This window comes from Hylobates moloch, unplaced genomic scaffold (assembly GCF_009828535.3).
Source record: "Hylobates moloch isolate HMO894 unplaced genomic scaffold, HMol_V3 SCAFFOLD_6, whole genome shotgun sequence".
Taxonomy (NCBI): domain Eukaryota; kingdom Metazoa; phylum Chordata; class Mammalia; order Primates; family Hylobatidae; genus Hylobates; species Hylobates moloch.
In genome coordinates this window covers 116,928,158-116,950,943 of record NW_026652281.1, presented here as the reverse complement: position 1 = coordinate 116,950,943, position 22,786 = coordinate 116,928,158, and the positions used below count along the sequence as shown (strand labels likewise).

At 51.7% G+C, this 22,786-nt stretch overlaps 1 protein-coding gene across 4 annotated transcripts in view; it reads left to right on the top strand.

Moving 5' to 3' along the window:
* The window catches only part of NRG2 (neuregulin 2), a 196,530-nt gene that overhangs the window by 151,314 nt on the left and 22,430 nt on the right, over window positions 1-22,786 (top strand). For all 4 annotated transcript variants that reach the window (XM_032158057.2, XM_032158056.2, XM_058441273.1 and 1 more), the window contains exons 2-4: window positions 4,509-4,680; window positions 11,054-11,172; window positions 20,188-20,308. In XM_032158057.2, the coding sequence (XP_032013948.1) occupies window positions 4,509-4,680; window positions 11,054-11,172; window positions 20,188-20,308 (412 nt within the window). The remainder of the gene's footprint in view (window positions 1-4,508; window positions 4,681-11,053; window positions 11,173-20,187; window positions 20,309-22,786) is intronic.

Below are 22,786 nucleotides of genomic sequence, written 5' to 3'. Positions count from 1 at the left end.
ATCACAGATGATTCTGAGGAACCATTAAGAGCTGTAAAAGAAAACTCTTTGTAAAGAACATGGCATGATTCAAATGTATGGTTATTTTTATTTTGTCATCCTTTAAACCAGGGCTGCCCAATAGAAATATAACGCAATCCACATATGTAATTTAAAAATTTCTAGTAGGCACATAAAAAGTATTTTTTTAAATATACAAAACAAATCCAGACTTCTCATCCTGGCTTGCACAGCCCCATGTCAACCTGGGCCCTGCCTACCTCTCCAAGCTCCCCTCACACCCTGCCCATCTTCTACTATCTTCCAGCCATATAGGCCTCTTTTGGCCCCATGAACTCATCAAGCTCATTCCCACCTTAGGGTCTTTATCCAGCTGCTTTTTTTTTTTTTTTTTTTTTTTACTGTCTCATATTTCCTGTTGATGTTTTGCTTATTGTCCCCCTCACTAAAATTCAGGCTCCCTAACGGTAGGATGCTTATCTCTTGGTATGGTTGAATGAATGAATGAATTCATTTGGAATGAACTGAATAAATGAATAAGGAACAGGTGAACTAGATAGGGTTGTTCTGAAGTGAGTGACTATCCAGAAATGGCTACTGAGTCACACAAGGTTCTCACTAGATGGAGTGAGCTCCCTGTGATCTGAAATGCGGTCCTGTGTTTTCCATTGATGGCCGGCGATTACTTTGGAGCTCTCAGTTCCTCAGGCCCTCTGAATTAGGGCCATGCCTACTGTTTCTGGGAACAGTCTCTATGTAACACATCCCCCTAGCCCATCACCATCACCGCTAAGCAGTGGCCACAGGCTCAGTGCATAATATAGCACTGGAACTCATGTCAGGAACCAAGGTAGTAGAGTAACCCCTGCTTCCTCCCACCAGCTGCCACCGCCATCCCCCACCGTCTTGTTGGGAGGGAAGTGGCTCATGGTGGTGGAGATAGGCAGTTCCCTTGTCTCTGAGTTGCAAGAAAAGTCAACACACTCCAAGTGGGGTGAGGGGAAACTTTAGCACCTGAGAAGAGCTCTCTGTGTTGTGTCCCCAGTTCATAAGAAAGGAGAAGGGACTAGTTGGAGGTCACCACTTGACCAAGAGGTTAGATCATCACCAGGTGTCAACCCAATCTTAGCGCAAAGCCACCTGTGCATATGTGTTCAGTTTGTAACCAGTCATTGAGCTATACACTTATAATATATGCACTTTCCTGAATGTATGTTACATTTCCAAAAATAAAGGAACACACCTGAAAAGCCCTTTAGAACCCACAACCCGAACCCACACTCACAGCTTCTGCTTCAGAATGCCTGGGATATGTCCCAGGTACCTGACTTGTAAAGCTTCCCATGTGATTCCGATTAGCATCCAGGGTTAAGACCTAACATAAGCAATGACTGGGGACTCCAGAGCAGATGCAGGAGGGAGGGAGGTGGGTAAGGGAAGGAGGATAAGGCAGGATTTCAGTCACACTTAGAATAATGAAGTTCCAAAAAGTCCAACAGATTGTTAGATTGATGCACATAGAATCTCTAGGTGCCAAAAAAAAGAAAGAAAAGAAAAGAAAAAGAAGAAGAAGAACCAGCCATATAAAAAAAGCAGGTAACTGAGGGGAAAAAACTTTGTAGCAAAAGGTTAATAGCCTTAATATTTATAAAAAGCTCTTACAAATCACTAGGATGAGCACTCAATAGAAAAACAGACTGCGTGCATGAACAGGCAATTCAAAAAGAAGAAATACAATGGGCCAATACACTTATGAAAAATGTTCAGCCTCATCAGTAATCAAATAAATGCAAATTAAAACAATAAAGAGACGTTATCTTTTGCCTAGCTAATTGGCAAAGATTAAAGACATGATAATACCTCGTGTTGGTGAGTGTGTGGAAAAAACAGGCACTGTCATTCACTGGGGGGGGGCACAAATTGGTGCAACCTTTCCAAAGGGCAATTTGGCAATGTACAAAGCTGAGGAAGATTGCCTACCCTCTGACGCAGCAATTCCACTTTTAGGAAGATCGCCTTAGGAAATAATTGTGAATAATAATAATAATAGCTAACCTTTGTTAAATGCTCTCTATGTGCCAGGCTCTACAGGCATTGTCTCATATAATCCTCACAGCCATCATCCCAAGAGGTAAGAGCTATTATTTATCTCCTGTATTTTACAGCTGAGGAAGTTGAGGCGCAGACGAATGAAGTTAATTCTTGGACACAGATCTAACAAGTAGCAAAGTCTGGATTGAAAGCCAGACAGCCTGAGTCTAGAGCCATCCTCCCCCATAGAGCAGTACACATGGGGTGTGTGCAAAGATAAAGCTGCAAGGATGTTCTTTTGGGGTTGTTTGTAATGGGAAGGTGGAGGGGGCATGCTAAATGTTCCACACAGGAATCAGTTACATAAGTTATGATACACCCATACAGGAACATTATGCAACCATGAAAAATGATGCTGTAAGAAAAACTGAGTGTGTGAATACGCGGCGGGGGAGGATTTGTATATGCATAAAATATTTCTGAAAGGAGGTCAAAGGAACCGATAAGATTGATTATCTCCTAGAAAGACAACTGTGTGGTTGTGGCCAGAAGTTAGAGAGAGACTTGTTTTTTAAGCCATATACTCCTTTTCACTTCTTGAATTTTGAATCATGTTAATATCTGTCAAAATACATGTTTATATATATATATTCAATGGAATCATTGTCGAAATATATATACGTATACACAAATAAATACACATATAAGTTATAGAATTTGTTCCACATAACTTTCATTTCCTTGAAATGCTACCAAGAGTTCCAAGAAAAAAGGTTTCAAGGCCCTCACTTAGAGAACGATACTGAAGTTGATAGATACTTCTTTAACTATGCTTAAACCACATGCTCTCCAAACCCATTTTCCCATGGAACCCTCTTCTCAAGTAATATCTGTTTTCATCTCTCCAGATACTCCTGCTTATAGAATTCACTTTGGGAAATGCTATTATTAATATTTAACACCCAGGCGAAAGGGTTACATTGTTTCATTAAATGAAAGAATACATACAGCCTGGCACATAGAGAGCATTTAACAAAGGTTAGCTATTATTGTTATTATTATCCACAAATGGCATTGATTCCATTTTGTTTAAAAATGGGGGGAGGTGTTATTTATGAGTATGGAGACAAAGGATGGTTTTGTTTTCTTCTTTTTTCACCCCTGTGTATTTTTTAATTTTCTAAAATGAACAAAATTATTTTACGAGAATCATTGCATAAGCCTACGTCATACATTTTTAAAGGCTTCCTTTCTGTGCTTCCTCTGTGCCCTGTGCCCCTCTCATCTACTCCCTGCGTATATGCAGCAGCTCACGGTGAAGTTCAGTGAGGGGACCCCTGTACTGGCCAGGCCCTCTTGCCTGCCTTTCTCCAGAGCCAGCTCTGGCCCACTGTCAGCGCTCTGAGCTGCTAGGGAAAGGACCAATGGCCGAGACAGGGCCAATCAGTTCCCAGACAACTCCCTGGTTCCAACAGACCCTCCCTTCTGCTACTGGAAGGCTTTTAACCATCTTACAGAGAGAAATGAGACCACAAAATCAGACACCATCCTGCTATCAGCCTAACACATGGCAAATCTTGATATCTGAGCTTTGGTCCCAGCTATGTGGCTGCCTGGCTATGTGGCTTCAGGCAAGTTTCTTCACCTCTCTGAGTCTCATCTGCACCATCAGTGTCAGTATGACACTGCCTCACAGAGGTCAGGGACCAAGCGAGAGCCTGCATGAAGGCTTTGTGTATCCTATAAGGGACTATCCCACTGGAAATTGTTATACACCTCAGCACGAGCACTGGCTTAGCCTCACCTTCCTGAGATCAGAGTACTTTCTCTTTTGGGGTGTGTGTGTGTGTGTGTGTGTGTGTGTGTGTGTGTGTTGTTTTGTTTTGTATTTTGGTGGTGGGGAGAGGAGCAAGGAAGTGAAGCATGGGAGACTGGGGCATGCGGAAATAGAATGGTGTTTAAGAAAAATGGGGACAGCCTCTCAGCTTGGCATTTGCAGCTTTGCATCTGTGATTGGGCTGAGCCCACCAGTACAGCCCCATGGCTTGTTACCCATGATTTTAGATCCTGAGCACTGACGTCAAGGAGATCTGTGTTTGAATCCCAGTTCCATCATCTGCCTTTAGGGAAGTGACTTCACCATTCTGAGCCTCCGTTTCCCCATCTGTAAGTGGGTTTAACCGTTGCTGTGAGCTCATGGGGTTATTGTGAAGGTTTCATAAGCTAATGTAAAGCTTCATACCATTCAAGGCATGAAGGAAACTCTCCATAAGTTATAACTACATTGATGTCATCACAGACTCACTGTAAATGCTTATTGAATTGAACTAGGAAATGACACCAGGAGGGGTGGCTCTCAGGATCACCCCTCCCTTCCCCAGTTCCAGCCCAAAGACAGTGGCCCTTACTCTCCACTACTCATGCTTGGCACTGCCCCTACCACCACCATGCTCACCTACCTGCCTTGTAACCCACAGCCACTCGGCCCAAGTTGAAGAAGATGAAGAGCCAGACGGGACAAGTGGGTGAGAAGCAATCGCTGAAGTGTGAGGCAGCAGCCGGTAATCCCCAGCCTTCCTACCGTTGGTTCAAGGATGGCAAGGAGCTCAACCGCAGCCGAGACATTCGCATCAAATATGGCAATGGCAGGTAAGCAATATCCAGCCTGTCCTCCGTCCAACCAGCTGCACTCCCTCCTCTCGAGAAGGAGTGGCCTGAACTGGGCAGAGGCCAGGGCTGTGCCCCCAGACTCACCCATGGAACCAGTCTCAGCCCCTCTCCATACTCCCCTTCTTTGCCACTCCCAGCCTTCTTCCTGCAGCTCGGGGACCCTCTGGTCATGGTGGCCCAGGGTCTTGCAGACCACAGACAAGAATTAAGCCGTTAACTTCTCTGGATTGTTGAAGGCAACTTGACTGTCACAGTCAGCTTGATCAGTGGAAGACCCTGCTCATCTCTAAAACTTCTTGAAAGACCTGCTGCAGTGTCTGAAAGCCCCATCATTTGGCAATCTTTGGTGAAAGACCCTGACTCCAGAATGCCTCTGGGAGGTCACACATGATGGGCTGGTTTCTCAGCTTAGCAAGCTGTCAGTTGTCAGAGAGCTAAGTAAGGGAAAAGGGAGCAACACTTTGATTGGTGTTGGAGAACTCTGTTCCTCAGACGGTTTCCCCCTAAAACATGAGAATTGTCTTTAATCTGGAATCAGTGCTCCAGGGAAGTGAATCAGAGAAGTTCTCTGAGTCTCCAGGCTATGGGAGATGGCCTGTCTTCCATCTTGGGTGGGTCAGGCAGGGCGCTTCTGGCACCAGAGAAGCCGATAGTCCAACGCAGCCCACCACCTCTCTCCTGCCTCTCAAGGAGAAGCAAGGGGGAAAACCCCTGCCTGCCAGCTAAACAGGCATTCTACCTGATGTCTGCTCTGTTGGCTCTGGGGACCTACTGGCCTTCCCTCTCTGACTGAGGAGCTCCCAAACCTTTTCTACCCTCCCTCCCAGAGTAGCTTACAACCACTCCCTTCCTGGCTGTCATTTTCCTCCTCACCACCCCACCACACACACAAAATGCAAATTAGAATGGTTTTAGAGCACACCAGACCGCCCACAACAAAAAGTGGTAGAAGGCCAGGGCTGGGCAGGCTGCTTGGGTTTCCCGTATGGAGCTGGATGTCCATGCCCTGCCTCTGGCCCTCAGACTCTGGAACCTGTAAAAGAGGATGAAGGAGTCAGGGGACTGGGAGTTACTTCCAGTTCTCTGATTCTCCTTCCAAGAATGGGGAGCAGAAGTAGAACTGATCACTCAAGAAAATGATCCTGGCAGAAAACAGAATGTAATTAAGGAAGAGTTTGGCTTAGATCAAAGGTTTGTGGCTGAAAGAATGCCGCTTCCTAAGGAACTTGCCATGGCCAGTGGCGAGTGGGGGCTTCTATGTGTCCCTTGTCTACAGCATTGGCAAGAAGCTCTGGCTGCCCACCCAGCCCACCTTCTGAGACCACCCCACCCCTTCTCACTGCCCTTCCAAGGCTGGTTCCAAGCTGGAGAGAATGGGCAGGCTTCTTGGATCTGGGGCAGTTGGGGCCCATCTCCCTCCCATCCTTTCTTTCTAGAAGGTGGTTTCTCCCCTACTTCACTGCAGTGATGAAAGTGAGGAGAGCCCCCCTTTCCCTCCTCATGGCTCCCAAACATGTCTACAACCTGCCTATCATCATCCCACCCTACCTGGTGCCACACACTCATACTCGCCCTCCCTCCCACACATTCCCCCACCCCACACACAAGCCCACAGAGCCCTGGTACCACCAACTCACTCCTTTCTCTGGTAACTTCAGCTTTCTCTCCCTACCAACAAACCCACGCCCGTGACTTTTTTTCTCAAATGCTGTCCCTCCACGCTGCTGCTCCCCTGGCTCTCCAGCGGTCGCCCCATCTCACTTCCGCCCTCCACCACCATATGAAGTCACTGAGGGAGCTAGCCTCATGCCCACTGACTGCACACTCTCATCCTCCACTCACTCTTTGCCCTGCTGGAATCTGCCCTTCAATTACATCCCAACCTCTCGATGGCTGTGGTCCTGGAGAAATCCCAGTTATCTCTGCACTTCCTGGCTCAGGCCTCTAGGCCTCTCAGCGGCCTCAGCATGGGAATACCTGCTCCCCGGGCCCTGTGGTGCTCCTCCTGGTCCTGCTGTGAGTCTGGACACTGTCTCTTAGTTGCCATCAATGCTGGAACTTTCCTGAGCTTTGGGCCTCACTATTTTCTTTCCTCCCTTTCCACCTGTGGGTGATTTCACCTTCTCCTGTTGCTTTAAGAATCTGAGACCCCCAAGTCTCCATATCCAGACACGATGGCTTTTTGACCTGAGCTCCAGACCCATGCTGCCAGAGAGACACTAGATACCACACCTGAGATGCCTCACAGACATTTCCAATTGTGAATGCCCAATCTGACCTCTCCCCTGCCTGCTGTAGTCCTTTCTCTCCCTCACGTGTTCCCCTCTCACCTGTGGCTCAACCAGACTCTCTGCTGCTCAACCCCTGACCCCTTGTCGTCTGCCCAGGGGGTTGTCCCTCTTTCCCTCCTCCTGCACATTTCTTATCTGGCCTCCCTGCCTCGAGCCTTCCTCCTCTGTCCCACTCTTGGCCACTCCCCACCTTTTCTGGACCACAGGCCCCTCTGAGAATTCATTTCTGAATCTAACATATCTGTATTGAGTATCAACTATGTGCCAGGCACTCTGCTAGAGGCTCAGGATATGTCAGTGAACAAAACAAACCTTACTTTCATGAGTCTCTAGTCTAGCTTCTACTACAGAATCTGGTAGAAGCCTTGTCCTTTTCTTCAGGAAAAAAAAATGTGGCTTATGTACCCAGTTTGTTTGTAATTCTAAAGGTCCACAGAGTCACTGACCCCTGTGAGTGCCTGACGGGAAATGATCTTTCTAACAGGAACATCTATTCAATCATCCATTCAAGACAGAGCTTGAGAGCCTACTGCATGCCAGGTACAGCCTTGGGGCTCTTCCGACTCCTCTTCCTGGCCTACAAGTCACTGCCCTGCAGTTTCCTCACACTGCCACACTCTCGGCTGCTGGTCTTTCCTTTAATGGCCCTGGACTTGGGCCCAGGCTGTTCCCTATGCTGGCAGCCCTCCTCCCCTCGCTTGTCCCTGGCAAGGCTCTCCAAGGCCCAGCTTAACTGTCATCTCTCTGGGACACCTTCCTAAGCCCTCTAGGCAGCTCTCATTGTCTCCTCCCATGGTGCCTTAGACATGGCTTCATTGCTTTGTGGAGGGATCTGTCTCTCCTTCCAGCATGAGAGAGCCTCAAAGCCTGGATCCCTATACCCAGATACCCCCTTCTCCCCTATAGGACCTGACAGAGAGCTCTACACTGAGGGCTGAACTGATGAGAATCTTGCAGGACTTACCCTCCTCTCCTGGGTGTAGAGTCCCACTGGGACTGGGCAGGAGACCTTTTGGATGTTTCTAGCCTTCTGAACCACTTACTGTCCTGGTTAAGCCTCAATTGCATCTGAAGAATCCACAAACAGGGACTAGTCTTCTCCTCCTGGGTATTATGGACCCCTAAGAGTCTACAGTGTGCCCCCTGCCCCCTACCTATCAGGGCCCTGCCCCATTTGCTGCATCTGGAAACTTCCCTGTTCTCCCTGTTCTGCCCCTGGGCTCTCAGCAGTGAGTTGTGAGTGGTGGAGGAGTGGGCCATGATAGAGAACATCTGACTCCCCGCGACCAAGGCGCCCTCGGAGTGACTTAGAGAGAACGGCCACCTGCACACACTACCCATCCTACACTACACGCCTCACCTAGTAGAGGGGCCAGGGGCAGCGGCAGGAGTCTGCTTTCTGGCAAAATGTTCTCTGTCCTGTCTGCCCACACAACAGCTGGCTCCACTACCTCCTGGCACTCTCCCTGCCCAGGCCACACTCTGTTTGGGCATCTCTGTTGACCTGTAGAGACCCCTCCTCAGAGGGTGCTGTCTGTCTCTGTGCCCACTGCACTGAAACATCTCACCCAAGCTTTCCTGTGCCAGGAGCAACTGCCCCCCCAAGCCCTGGGCACGGGGCCTTCCCTGCAGAATCGCATGTTCCCTTGTTTATGAGGGGCAGGCTGGAACAGGCCCCTCGAGCAGGCAGGCGGCAGGGGGGTAGGCACTGAGGAAAAGGTGGAGGACACAGCTGCCCAGATCCCGTCCCTGCCAGCAGAGAACCGGCGGGGGAGGTAGGGGGGTGGGGTGGGGCGTGGTCACCATCTCAGGGCAAACCTGGGTCAGCATGTGATGGGACACCAGGAGCAGAGCACAGCACCCGGCCTGCCAGGGAGACAGGAGAGTCCTGGATCCTCAGGCTTCCACCTGGAGCTGGGAGTGAGGAGGGAGAAGGCGGTGACTCCAGTTCCTGTAGGGGCTGAGAAACCCTCAGAGCCCTGCCCCTTAGCCAGGACCCAGAGCCCCGTGTGCATCTCTGGGGCCGGCTTCTGTGAAACCATCAGACAGCTGCTAACCTAGGACATCTGCAGCAAGCCTCAGGGTCATTGTCTCTGTCCCCTGCCTCTTTCTTGTTCCTCAGAAGGAAGGGGCACTCCTAGAGCCCTGTGCCTCCCTTCTCCAGGTCTCAAATGCCTTCATGTGGGGAATCCTTCCTTAACATTCTGCCACGTCCTGCTACATATGATGCTGTATAAGGGAAGCGCCTCTGAATTCTGGGGGGGTGACAAGGAGAATCTGGCTCTGAGTCCCCTGTGCATCAGCACCCCACCCCCGGACCCTCAGGCGATCCCGCTTCCCTGCTAATCTGGTGTGTGCACAGGGAAGTGAGAGAAACCATACCCTGGGGAAGCTGGAGTTTGTGGCGTCTAATTTGGCTGGAGCAGGGAAAGAGATGCTGTGTTAGTCAGAGGGGCCTCCAGGGCTCTCTTTAATGAAGGGAACAAACTGTAATTGACAGAAGAGGGTTGTGGGCCGGCACCAGGACAAGGAGACAGAGACCAGCTTGAGCCAGGAAGAATATGGTATAGTTAAGCAGCTGTCACCACAGCATCAGCAAGGACATCGCCACAGCAATAGGGTCTATAGACAAGACAACCTTGTAGCACCCTTGTTTGGAGGGTGCCTGGGAAGAGGCTCCCCATCAGAGGTGGAGACAGCCCAGGTAGGGATTGTGGGCCAGTTTGCATCTCCTTGACCCTGGCCCAGCCTCTCTGCTTGCCTCCCCTCAGCCTCCTTACCCCATCAGCTCCATAGCTCAGTTTTACATCCCCTAGGCTCAGGGCAATGATGGCTCTACTGCCCTCCCTTGTGTTCCCCCACCTCTCCAGCCCACTACACATAGGCTGGAAATCTGGCTTTTAAATTCAGCACTAAAAAGAGGAGGCGATCATACCATGTACAGAAATTACCATGTTACTTCTTGCTTCCTCCTGGGGGCCAGACTGGGGCCCCAGGCTTTATCCAGAGCTCACCCTGGCCCTTGGAGGCAGAGGAAGGGGTGAGGGCTGTGAATAGGCCCTTCCAGAGCCTAAGCACCCTGGGGTAGGTGCAGGGAAACTCTGAGAAGGAAGGAAAGGTTTGGCTGGGGCTTCAGAAAGAAGAGGGGGACCAAGGCCAGGTGCCCTGGAGTCACAGTACTGGGGGGATCGGCCCAGTCCTGGCCACACAGTTCTCAGCATGCAGGGACTAGGTGCAAAGCTTCAGGACTAGCCCCAGCTTTTCTCAGAGATAGCCCATGTCCTCATGAACTGCAGCTCCTGGCATGCCTCTGCCTTTGCCTTGCCGAGTACCCTTGGGCAAGTCAGGAAGTCCCTCTAGGACTCAGTTTTCCCTTCTGTAAGAAGAGAACATCCAGGTTGGCCCTGAGGAGCAAGTCCAAGTTCTTTTTGTTCCGCAAGGTGTACAAGCTCCTGGCACACAGGAAGTGCTCAGTAAACATTTGTTGAATGAATGAATGAAACAAAAACCCTTTGGAGAAGCCGCAGAGTGCCCCTTAGTGGCAGCGTGGATTTCGAGAACAAGGGAGAGCCCCAGGTTTGGACTAGGAGTCTGGGCACCATCACCATGGGAATCTGTCAGGACAGCTGCCCTCCCGGGTATCTGGGAACAGGTCTTGCATACCCAGAATGACAGGTTGCCACTTCCCAGGAGAGGCGGAGGCAGCTGGGAATGAGGGAGGCGGCCATGTGACTTCCTACAGGGCCTGGCTCTACTCCTTCAGAAGAATGTTACGATGGTCCAGCCCTAGAAGAGCGGATGTGAAGGATCATAGATTTAGGACCTGTGAGCAGCCACTAGTCCTGCCCTGTGTTGTCCTAAGGGCCCAAGGCTCCCTGCAGCTGCAGGGACTCCGTGCCCCACCTGGACTCCAGAAATCGCTGGGTGGAGGGAATCTCCTTCTCATCTAAGCTGCAGGGCCACTCTGGCTCTGTGGAGAGAGGCAACTGCTGGGTGACTGCTGGGGAGCCACAGCCGGCCCTGGCTCACGCCTCTCCCCCTTTTATCCCCTCCCTAACCAGAAAGAACTCACGACTACAGTTCAACAAGGTGAAGGTGGAGGACGCTGGGGAGTATGTCTGCGAGGCTGAGAACATCCTGGGGAAGGACACCGTCCGGGGCCGGCTTTACGTCAACAGCGGTAGGTGGGCCTGGACAGAGGGAAGGGTCCTAGAGGGGTTTGGCAGGGCGGGCCAGTGGCCCCCTGGCCCTTGGGGCCTGCATGTGATCCATCTCGCACTCAACTCCCCTCCCTCCTGCTGCTGCCATATCAAGCCCTAGATCTCAGCCGATTCAGAGAAATGCAGTCGAAGCATAAATGTTTAGCTTTGTTATCTGGGCCTGGAAGAGCTGCCAGCTCTCATTTTAAATACCCTGAAAACTAAATATTTTGAAATCAAGAGGTGGGGGTGGGGGGAAGGATATTTTTAGAAGGCAATTACAGGAGGCTGGGCTGCCAGGAGTGGGGCTGCAGGGAGAGGCAGGCCCGGGGCATGTGCAAGCTGACTGCCTATTGCCTGTTGCTTTGCTGGGCACCTGAGCGCAGGCAGCCATCTCCACTGGGCCATGGGTGGGCAGCTTGGATGCCTGGGGCCCCTGGTGGCAGCCTCTGTTCAGGGAGGGCAAACTCCTCCCTGACAGGCTATCCTCACTCCTTGAAGTCTTGCAGGGTCAGGACCTCATGGCACCTCTTACCTTCTCATCTCTACAGTGGCAGACCCAGCCTCAGGGTAGAGGCTGCCTTCCTGCTGCACTGCCCTCTCAGGCTCCGGTTCTTTCCCTTGACTGGAAGATTGCCTGTCTGCCAAAACTGCCTGTCCTCAGGCAGTGCCCTCTCCACTCTAGCTTGAGTACCTTAAATCCCACAGATCACTCTCCTCCTCCCAACACACACAGACTGAGTGTGCCATGTGGCTACCTATTTATTGGGGTTCACTTCCAGTCCTGCTCATCACAGAATATAATCCTGTATCTGTCATTACCTGCCTCTATTTCCACCAGACAGCCTCCCAATATGCCCTAAACCTAGCATGGTCTAAAAGACGACTTGGAACACCCTCTGCCCTATGACCCTCAGACAAAAACCTAGTTCAGACCCTGTCTGTCCTGTCCTGGTGAGGGACACCCCATCCTCCCAGCCCCTTGTGCTCCTTGGTCTCCCTTGCCACCGTGTCTAATAAGTCTGAGTCTCCATGTCCTTGCCAGTCTTCTTTCTGGATCTTTCTCACACCTGCTTCTTCTGCTCTAACTATACCTCAAGGGTAACCCTGGCTTGGGTTTCATCCCTAGTCGCCTGAACCAGAGCAGCGGCCTCCTAAGGTGCTTTTATACTGTCACGTTCCCCACCCCGTAGAACTACAGAACAGGGACTTTGTTCCCAACACCCTGGCCTAAATGATCTTTCCAACCTAACTTCCGTCAGTCCCCTGTCCATTCCATTCTTACTCTTGCTCCTGTGCCATCCTGACTCATAGGATGGGTCAAGACAGTTTCTCTCACTATGTGTTGGTCTCATTCTTTCCTACTGTAAAATGGGCCGCTCCCATGTTTGGGGAGTGGGGTGGGAAGAGGAGGCCATGGCCTCATCTCTTCCTCCTTGACCACCCCAACCCACTGCAGTGTCTCTCCCAGCTAGGGCTCCACTCCTGGGCCACTCCTTGGCCAACCATGCTCTGATGGCATCTCTTGAATTCTAGCCTTTGATTAGCCTTCAACTCTCATGCTATTGCTGAACTTTCTCTGTGGGCGTGGCCACCCCAGTGAATCTGTGAGCCTCAGGAGAGGGGAGAACAGGGAGGATGCTTTCTCCTGGAAGTTACAATCATAGCCAGTATTTATTGAGCCAAGCTCCACATTATCCCATGAACCCATACTCAAAGCCAGGATATATTTTATACATAATAAGAAGCTCAGAGAGATTAAATATTTCACCCGAAGTCAAACACCTAGTTAATGATAGAGCTGTACGATGTAAAAGTAGTTGGCAAACACTTAGTCTTTGAGCTCTGTGGGGCTATGTCTAGTCTGTCTACCACCCTAGCCTCAGGGTCTAGCACAGCACCTGGCTCACAGAGGGTGCCTGGTAAATATTATATAAGAGAACTTATAACCTGCTTCAAGGTCTTTACTGCCTCCTCTATGGCCCAGCCTGGGCATGACAGCAGGGAGGGTGTCTGAGCTCCTACTTCTCTCATCCTATCCCAAGTTTGGGAAAGTGGGCTGTGTCTGGGGTCTAGCACCTGCCACCTCTGCTGTAGTGGTCAGACATTCTCAGATCCACTTTGGATTTGGGGCCTTCCTATTTTATTAGTCAAGACTTTCTTGACTAGAATTAACTCAAACCTATCTTAAGGGATTTATTTATTGGCTTATAAAACTGGTAAGTTCGGAGGTGGAACTGGCCCCAGGCATGACAGAATCTAAGAACTCAGAGGAAGGGTCCAAGAACTCATAGGATGGCTCAGGACAGTTTCTCTCACTGTGTGTTGGCCTCATTCTTTCCCACTGTAAAATGGGCCTCTCTCATGTTTGGGGAGTGGGGTGGGAAGAGGAGACCATGGTCTCAGACAGCTCCAGATCTACCCCATCCCAGCCCACCACCCGGAGAAAAGAGATAGCTTTGTCTCTGTGTCCATAAGTACAGTCACAAGGATGGATTCTGATTGACCTGCCAGGTCATGTGGCCCACTTGACCAGTCACTGTGCTTGGAGGGTGGTGCCATCTTTGCCTGGCCTGTCTATGTGTGCACAGGGGCTACTGAGAGGCAGAGCACTGTGAGTGATGGCCTGATCAGAACTCCATGGAAAAGCACTTCCCTGGAGGGGTGCTGTTAGTGCTGTTAGCAGAGAAAGTGGGAGCGGCTGCCGTGCAGAAAACCACAGGAGTGCCCTCTCTCTTGCACAGGGCTTGGGGCCTGTGGCCAGAGGTGGTGAGACCCCTCAGATAAGCTGCAGTCCCCTCCCACACATGGATTCCTGTCAGCCTCAGCAGGCCATGCTCTGATCAGTTTAGGAACCAGACAGTGGCGCCTTTGGGCGGGGCACTGAGGGCATATCTGGAATCCCAGCTTCCTGCAGACTTCTTGCCTCTTGACCCTCCAGGGCAGCAGCAGGGCAGAGCAGGGGAAAGAGTTTGGAGATTTGGTCTCGTCCAAGCTCTATGTCATGCAACCCTGAGTAAGTCACTTCACCCCACCAGTCTTCGGTTTTCCCATTGTGGGGCTGAACTAGATGATCTTTAAGCCCCCTTCCCTTTAAAATTCGAGGATTCTGAGTTTGATGCTGAGGCTGACATCCTGTGCACCTAACCAGTACACACACACACACACACACAAACACATACCACACCACTTCTGCTGCCATGTGCAGTCCATGGCAGGCAAGAGCCTACCCTTGAACAGGTGAACAGGGCCACTGCTGGGGACCAGGAGGCCCCTGCTGGGGATGTTTTCCCAGGCAGAGATGCCCAGGCTCCTTGTTTATCCATGGAACCTATGAGACCTGCAGCAACCACACCCTGTGGTCTGCTCCCTCTGACTCATCCCAAGGTGGGTTGGTTTGGCCCGCCCAGGCTGAAGGGAAACCAGGGCTACAGGGATAGGGCAGCTAGAAGAGGGTACAGGGAGGCCATCGGGGAGCAGCAGGCTGCTCGGGGGGCATCACTTTGGCTCTTGAGTGGCTACTGCTCTGTTTGGGTGGAGCCCAGGGCTCCTTCCACAAATTAGAGTAGGCCTTCCTTATAGTCAGAGCTCTGCCAGCTCACAAGAGGCTCCTGCCTTCCTGAACTGGTGGGCAGGAGGAGTCGGCAGGAAGTTTGTGGTGCTAACACAATAGCTTGGTCCAACCCACTTCTGAGTTAGAGAAACAGATGTCTCATCCCAGGTGAAAGGGAGCTTGGGAATGTCCTGAGGTGGCTGTACCAGCCCCTGATGTCAGGCTTTGCCCCAGAGGACAGGCAGGTTTGACCTGGGGTGTCATAGGACCATGGAAGCCCTGGAGAGGCCTCTGGGCCAGTCTCTTACCTGGAGTCTTGCAAAAGCTGGCTGTTTAAAAACACACACACACACACACAGATGCATATTCATGTCAGTCACGCATTCAGAAGCGCTTATTCCACAAGATCTTTCTCTGAGCTCTGGGGAGTCACAGCTTGGCCCCCAAGAAACTCCCTCAAATGGCAGGAAACTAAAACCTGAACTCTAAAAGGTCTGCCTTTTCTAACAAACTGAGAGGAAGGTAGGCAATTTATCAAAGGGAAAGGGGCCTCGATGGATAAAGGGGCACTCGACCTGAGTCTTGAAGGACAAGCAGAAGTTTTCTCCATGAGCAAAGGTGAAAAGCAGCTGCATTTGTGGGCAGCCGGGGACACATCTCCACAGCAGCAGCTCCCACCCCGCCACTGTCACTCTTCAGGGGCCCTGATAAACTCACACCAAGACACTAACGGTTCATCAAAACTTCCTGGGCTTACCCCTCCGGGGCGCTTTTTTAAATTAATTTTTCGAGATATAATTTATATACCATAAAATTCACCCTTTTAAAGAACACAATTCAGTGGTTTTTAGTATATTCACAAAGTTATATAACCATCACCACTAATTTCAGGACATTTTTGTCACCCCAAAAAGAAACCCCATGCCCTTTAGCAGCCACTCCCATTTCTCCCTCTCTCCAGCCCTGGCAACCACTAATTCTGGACATTTCATATAAATAGAATCATACAATATGTGGCCTTTTGTGACTGTCTTCTTATACTTAACATAAGTTTTCAAGGTTCATCCATGTTGTAGCATGGATCAGTACTCCATTCCTTTTTATGGCTAAATACTATTTCACTGTATAGACATACCACATTTTATTTATCCACTCATAAGTTTGGATTCTTGAGTCATTTGGATTGTTTCCACGTTTTGGCTGTTATTAATAATGCTGCTGTGGACATCTGGGCACAAGTTTTTGTGTGAGCATAGGTTTTCAATCTCTTGGGGATACACCTAGGAGTGGAATTTCTGGAGCGCATGATGACCATATTTAATTTTTAAAGGAACTCCCAGACTGCTTTCCAAAGCAGCTACACTATTTTACATTCCCACCAGCAATGCATACGGGTTCCAATTTCTCCACATCCTCACCACCACATGTTATTATCCTTCTTTTCGATTCTGGGCATCCTAGTGAAAGTGGTATCTCAGAGTGTGTGTGTGTGTGTGTGTGTGTGTATGTTTTATAGAGATGGGGTCTTGCTACATTGCCCAGGCTGGTCTTGAACTCCTGGTCTCAAGTGATCTTCCTGCCTTGGTCTCCCAAAAGTGCTAGGATTACAGGGGTGAGCCAGCCATGGGCTTGGCCTCATTGTGGCTTTGATTTTCATTCCCCTAATGACCTTTTTGGAGTGTTTGCATTTAAAGGAGACAGTCCTTTAATCTACCAAAAAGATATCATTATCAGCCAAGGATACCAGACTAGTCCTTGGGATGGTAGCACAGGGCACTTTTTTTCCCCCAAAGAATAAGATATTTATTTTCTCATTCATTCATTCAGTAAACATTTGTTAAGCACCTGTTATGTGCCAGGCACCATGCTGGACATTGGGGTTCAGGGTAAACGTGTCAGACATGGCTCCTGCCCTAATGGAGCTTACATTCTAGTGAAGGAACTAAGCATTAAACAGGAAACAGTTGGCTGGGCGCGGTGGCACAAGCCTGTAATCCCAGCATTTTGTGAGGCTGAGGCAGGCAGATCATGAGGTCAGGAGATGGAAACCATCCTGGCCAACATGGTGAAACCCCATCTCTACTAAAAAATACAAAAACTAGCTGGGCATGGTGGCGCATGCCTGTAATTCCAGCTACTTGGGAGGCTGAGGCAGGAGAATTGCTTGAACCCGGGAGGCAGAAGTTGCAGTGAGCTGAGATCTTACCATTGCACTCCAGCCTGGGCGACAGAGCAAGACTCTGTCTTGGGGAAAAAAAAGAAAGCAAACAGTTGCACACCTAGTCATGTAATTATGTTAGAATAACTATAAGTAGAAGTATATGAAGCTAAGAGAGGGAATGAGGGAGGAGCCTGACCAGCTTAAGAAGTCGGATGAGGCCTCCCTGAGACACTTGTTGTATTTTGGACATCCCGGGCAGGAGGCTACTTGGCTTATTAAAGGAGCAGAGCTATGACCAGCATAGTCTGAAATATACGGAAGGAGAAAGATGGGAGATGAAGTGGGAGAGGTGGTGAAGCCCAGATAAGACCTGGGAAGAAGCTGGGGGCTTTATTCTGAGTGCAAATGGAAGCCACTGGAGAGCTTTGATAATAGAAAAGATTGATACAATTTACATATTTTAAAGACCACTGTGGCTGCTGCAAAGTAAAGGAGATGAAGGCAAGAGTGAAGGCAGAAAGACCAGAGAGGAAGCTATTGTGGTCATCAAAGAAAGAGACAACGGTGGCCTGGACTAGGGGAGGAGGTAGCAAGACGTGGACGGAGTCTCCTGAGGAAGTGGAAATGGCAACCCTTGGTGATAGATGGCTATAGGGGAATAAAGGAGGATGAAATCAAAGATGCCCTCTAGCTCTTTGGTTTGTGCCATTTGGTCACGGAGATAGGAAAGACTGGGGAAGAAGGTGGGTAGGGCAGATGGTGCAGAGCCCAGTTTTGGACTTGCTGAGTTTGGGGTACTGTGAGCCATCCTCGTGGAGGTGTAAAAGGAGAGTCCATGCCACCTTCACTTCTCCAAACACGGGCAACCATAGTGAGAGATCTGGATACACTGACAGGGGTGTATAGACACGTTGCCGCAGGAGCCCACGTGTGCTAGAACAGTGCAACCGCACCACAGCGTGAGCGCAGCTCGTCCGTGTGGAAATCTCCCTGGCGTGTGGCTTTGCCACTGGCAGAGTTGGGCTGCAGTATCTGGGGAAGGCCCTGCCATTATAGAGGAGTGGCCTTTCTGAGGTGGAATCACCCGTGGTCACTCTTTCCCCACACCCTCTGTGACTGGCTCCCCAAATGTCTTCCCTTTTTACCTTCCCGGGGCCCCAGGCTCGTCCCCACGACAACATGATGCTGGCAACCCAGGCTCAATGCATTCGGCTGGGGAGGCCCCATCTTTCCTCAGGAGTTGTCCTTGGCCTCCCAAGGCCTCGATGAGCACAGACATATATGTGTGAGAAGCCCAAGTGTGCAGCTGTGGCCCCGGCCACCCCAGCATCCTCCCTGCTGTCCACTGCTCACTCGACTGGGGTGAAACAATGGGCACAGCCATGGGCAGTCTGTGCCACCCGCAGCTGCAGAGGGCACCAGGCTGGGCCTGGCAGATCCAGTCTGAGATTTCTCTGGCTTAGCCAGGGCCCACAGGAGGGCCCAGGCCTGCCGTCCTCACTGCGCTTGCATTCGTCTGCTTTTGTCAAGCCTGGGTGCTGATGGGGAGGATGTACAGCCAGGGACTAGGAGCCCTGAGGCTCTGTTGCAACACACACTGCACTCTGGCCAGACACTTCGCTGCCTTCTCTCTCTCCACTCCTCCTGTGCGACGTAAATGAAGGCCAGGACAACCTCGAGGGTTCTCCCAGCAAGGGGATTTTACAGCTGGCAGGGGTGGTACCTCAGCTGTTTCTCTTCTCTGTACGTTTCTTAGTTCCCTGGGTCTCACTGACCCAGAAGTGGGGCAAAGATCAGCAAGAGGTCTCCAGTTCCAGCCAGCACGTGGGTTCCAGCTGGGTCTGGGGTTGAGCCAAGGAGGGAGACCTCAGCAGGGGTGGGGCTCCGGGATGCCAGCTCAGCAGCAGGCATGATGTGGAGGGGACGGTGAAGCCGGCCCTGCCCGCTGGATTTTATCAGCGTGTGCTCCTCAGACATATACAGAAGCAGAGCTGTGTATACACTCCCAGCCCCCTGCGCTCCATCCGTCTCCCCACATGTCTAAACACTGAGGGTGCTGAGTGCCTGCCCTCCTCCTCCTCCTCTCACTTCCACCCCTATTACTGAGGGGAGGGGAGAGACCCAGTACCCCTGAGGAGACAGGGCCAGCTGGGGTAGCTTGGGCCACCTCATTCAGGAGGCCACTGCTGGGCTGGGTGGGAACGAGAGGCCCTCAGAGGCTCTGGTAGCTGAGGGCAGCAGGACCTGCTTCTGGCTGTCCAGTCTGGATTGGATGGGGCATTATCTAAAACTGATGTTTGGGGCGAGAATGTTCACTTGAAGCCAGCTTTCTGGATGCCATTCCCTGATGAGGAGCAGAGCTTCAGTGATGTTCATTTCTCAAATGAGTCCAGTCAATTGGACGTGCAGTCTGTGCTAGCAGCCTTAAGGCCCAGCCTTGCTCTCCGGCAGTTTCGCATCCCAGCTGCCCCCTTCCCTTTCCCCGGCCCTGTCTCCTCCCCAACAACTTGAAACCCATGATTTATGGCTGGGGCTGTCCGAGACCTGGAGGCTCCCTCTAGGGGCAACAGCTGATAAGGTCAGGGAGGAGGGGGCTGTCTGGGGTGGGGAGATATGGAGAAGACCCCAGATGCTTATGGAGATGGGGCATCGTAGCCTTTGAAGCATTCCTGGAGCTAGCCCAGCCCTTGGAGAATGGAGGAAGACAGTAGAAGCTAGGGTTCCTCCTACCCCCAACATCTCTCCAGATCTTAGAAAATGACCGTGTCCTAAAGGTGCCATCCCCTGAAGGCCCAGCTCCCTTCCAGCCATGCCCTGGTCCACCATGAGAGCCCAAGCCATGCAGGCGGGTGTAGGTGTCTCTTTTCCTGCACCGCCTCCTGCGTTTGTTCCCCACGTGAGACATCAGCATCTCAACCACCAGCAGGGGAGCCCCCGGAAAGCCAGGCAGGGAAGGGGAGAGGTGGGCCCTTATTCAGCAGAGGAAGCAGTTCCTGCTCTCTTCTCACCCTGCTCCCCCCACAAAATAATGAAAATCTTCCTGGCCTTTGGACGTTTGCCTAGAGCTTGGGTGCAAGGTTGCACTGGGTAGACAGGCAGAGCTCATGGTGGCCTCTCCTTTGCCTTATTGGTGACTAGAAGGGACCACCAGACCTCCCCTCCCCAGTCATTCCTGCAGCCTCTGGTCATCTTCCAGTTTTGAGATGGGGCATGAAGGAGATGATTCCTGGGGCCTAGGGATAGTCTCAGTGGGTCACTGGCACATGTCTCTCATACCCTCAGTGAGCACCACCCTGTCATCCTGGTCGGGGCACGCCCGGAAGTGCAACGAGACAGCCAAGTCCTATTGTGTCAATGGAGGCGTCTGCTACTACATCGAGGGCATCAACCAGCTCTCCTGCAAGTAAGTGACCAGTAGGGGTGGGCATGGGGGCAAGAACAGGGTAGGAGATGCTGGGCCAGAAGTGGAGGGCTCTAGGAAAAGAGGGTTCCAAGCCACGGACAAGAGGTCCCCAAGGGGTGTAGACAGGAAGCTTTGCCCTACTTCCTAGCCCCTTCCTGGAATATAAGGAGATATAAGCTCTAAGGGGCACAGGGGCTTGTGCAGTCCCCATTTCCCAGGCCCCTACCCACCCCATCTCCTGATGTCTACCCTTTCACCAACACCCTTTAGGGAGATGGGGATGCTAATCTATGCCCTAGGCACCGGGCACTGGGTTTCTCTTTCTCTCTCTCTTTCTCTGCCTCCCTCAGTCTTTCTCCCCCTCTTTTCCTCCCCATCTCTCAGCAACTCTCCAAACTTTGTTCTTAATGAACGTTTCCCAGGCTGCATCTTCCCCAATAGCGAGGAGCCTGGCGGGGCCAGGCAGAGCACAGGTTCCAGAGCCCTTTGCTCCTGTAGTCTTGAGGGGAGAAGAGGGGTCTGCCCAGAACCCAGTACTGACCTCAGGATCTGGCTGCCCTTCTGCCCTACAGGACCCCATTGTACAAAGAAGCCATCCCTGGGTGCTGCCTGTGTCCCTTCAGCCCCTAGCCCCCACTCCATGGGATGAGGGGATACCAACAAGGACACCACTCTAGGTATGGCCCAATGTGGGAGGTCAGGGTGGAGGAGAGGCTCAGGCTGGGGCCGCTCAGCCTCCCCAGGGGCCAGAGCCTGCTCACCAGCCAGGCAGGGTGGCCCCAGCAGGAACTCCAAGGAGCTCAGAACCACCCACTCCCCATAGCAAACAGGGCAGGTGGGAGAGAGGCTGTCAGGGAGGGCTTGTTCAGGCCCAGCCAGATCTTCTGGGCAACTGGGCCTACAGTGCCCCCTGGACAGATTCTCTGGCGAGTGTGTGAGGAGGGGAGGGGAGCTTGGTGAGGACAGCACAGGCTCTGGACAGATCTAGGGGAGGAGTGGGAGGGGGGCCTAGTTAATAACTTCAGTGTTTCAAAGCAGCCCAAGCCTAGAGCCCTGGCAAGGTGTTAAAGCTGCCCCATTCCCATGGCATCTGGGCAAAGGCCACCAAAACATTGATGGGGATTCAGAGACAGATGTTTGACCTTCCCCTAGGCAAGGTCAGACTCAACACCTCAGCTCCCCTGCCTCTGATCTCCCGCGCTAGATCCACAGCCCCCTTCCTAGGCACACCCTTGCCCGGGAATGTGAGCCTGGTCTGAGGAGGCCAGGACTTTTCAAGACCCCTCCACCTAACAACATGGCAACGAGGGGTCGCGCCTCCTTTATGCTCACCTCAGTGCTGGGTGACCCGGCCCGCACTGCCAGGCAGAACCATGGCTCTTGCCCCAGCTGGCCTCCTCAGCTGGCTTCCTCCCTGGCCCCACCCTGCCCCTGCTGCCACCTCCTTCCCACCCTCCCCGAATCTTAGAGGAGAGTCCCAATAGCAACAACAGGCCCTCTAGGGAAGTTCTCAACCCAAACTCCACCCCTCATCCTTCCCCGCCTCCTGCCTCTAGGAGGCTGCCATGTTAGTATGACAGACCCTAGGGAACATTCTAGCTGTGAAACTTGCTCAGAGTTCTTTGGAACAGATCTACTAGAAATTCATCAAGGTCCTGGAATACCTCACAGGGATGACCCAGCCCTGCATCCCCATTTCCTTGTCTCCTGCACCCTCCTCCTCCCTGTGACATATACACTAGGTAGGTCTCTCCTCTTCCCTAGCCCCTTGGACCCCAAACTTTGAAGGGATCCAGCACTGTCACTGAAGTCAGTCCTCGTCCAGGCAGGGAAGGTTCTGGCCCCTCAGGACAGGTGCCAGGGCTGAGGAGGGCCATGGAGGCCAGGGCTCCAGTGCTAGAGTTCGGTGTGGGCAAGGGAGTGGTGAGATATATGGGCTCCAGGAGGGCCCTGCCAGCAAGGTTGCACCCCTAGGACCTCTGAGTCCTGCCCAGCTAAATCTGAGAGGAGCAGAGGCAGGAGCCTGAGCCATTGTGAAGATGGTGCCCTGTTCCCTTTCCCACCAGGGCAACTGGGCTGCACTGCTTAGAACTTGGTACCCAGAGCCACCACTTCCCCATCTCAGCCTCCCCTGGTTCCAGCCAAGGTTCCTGGAACCAACTTCCCCAACACCCTTTGTCAGCCCTCGGGGGAGAGGGCATCCCTGGTGGAGATGCGGTCAGAACAGCAGGTCCTCAGAGCTGTGCTGGAGAAGGGCAGGGGGGTGGGGGGCAGGGCAGAGCCCAGAGGCCATTCTGCGGGTGGACGAGCTGGGAGGGAAGGGGGGCAGGCCTCTTGGGGTTCCTGATGACACCTGAATGGAATAAAAAGGAAAGAACTTAGGAAACGGAACTCACGTCTTACCATTTGTGCTGTTTGTTTACTTTTTATTTTGATTTTTTTGCATTTCCGCTTAGCTTGGATAATGAAACTACACTG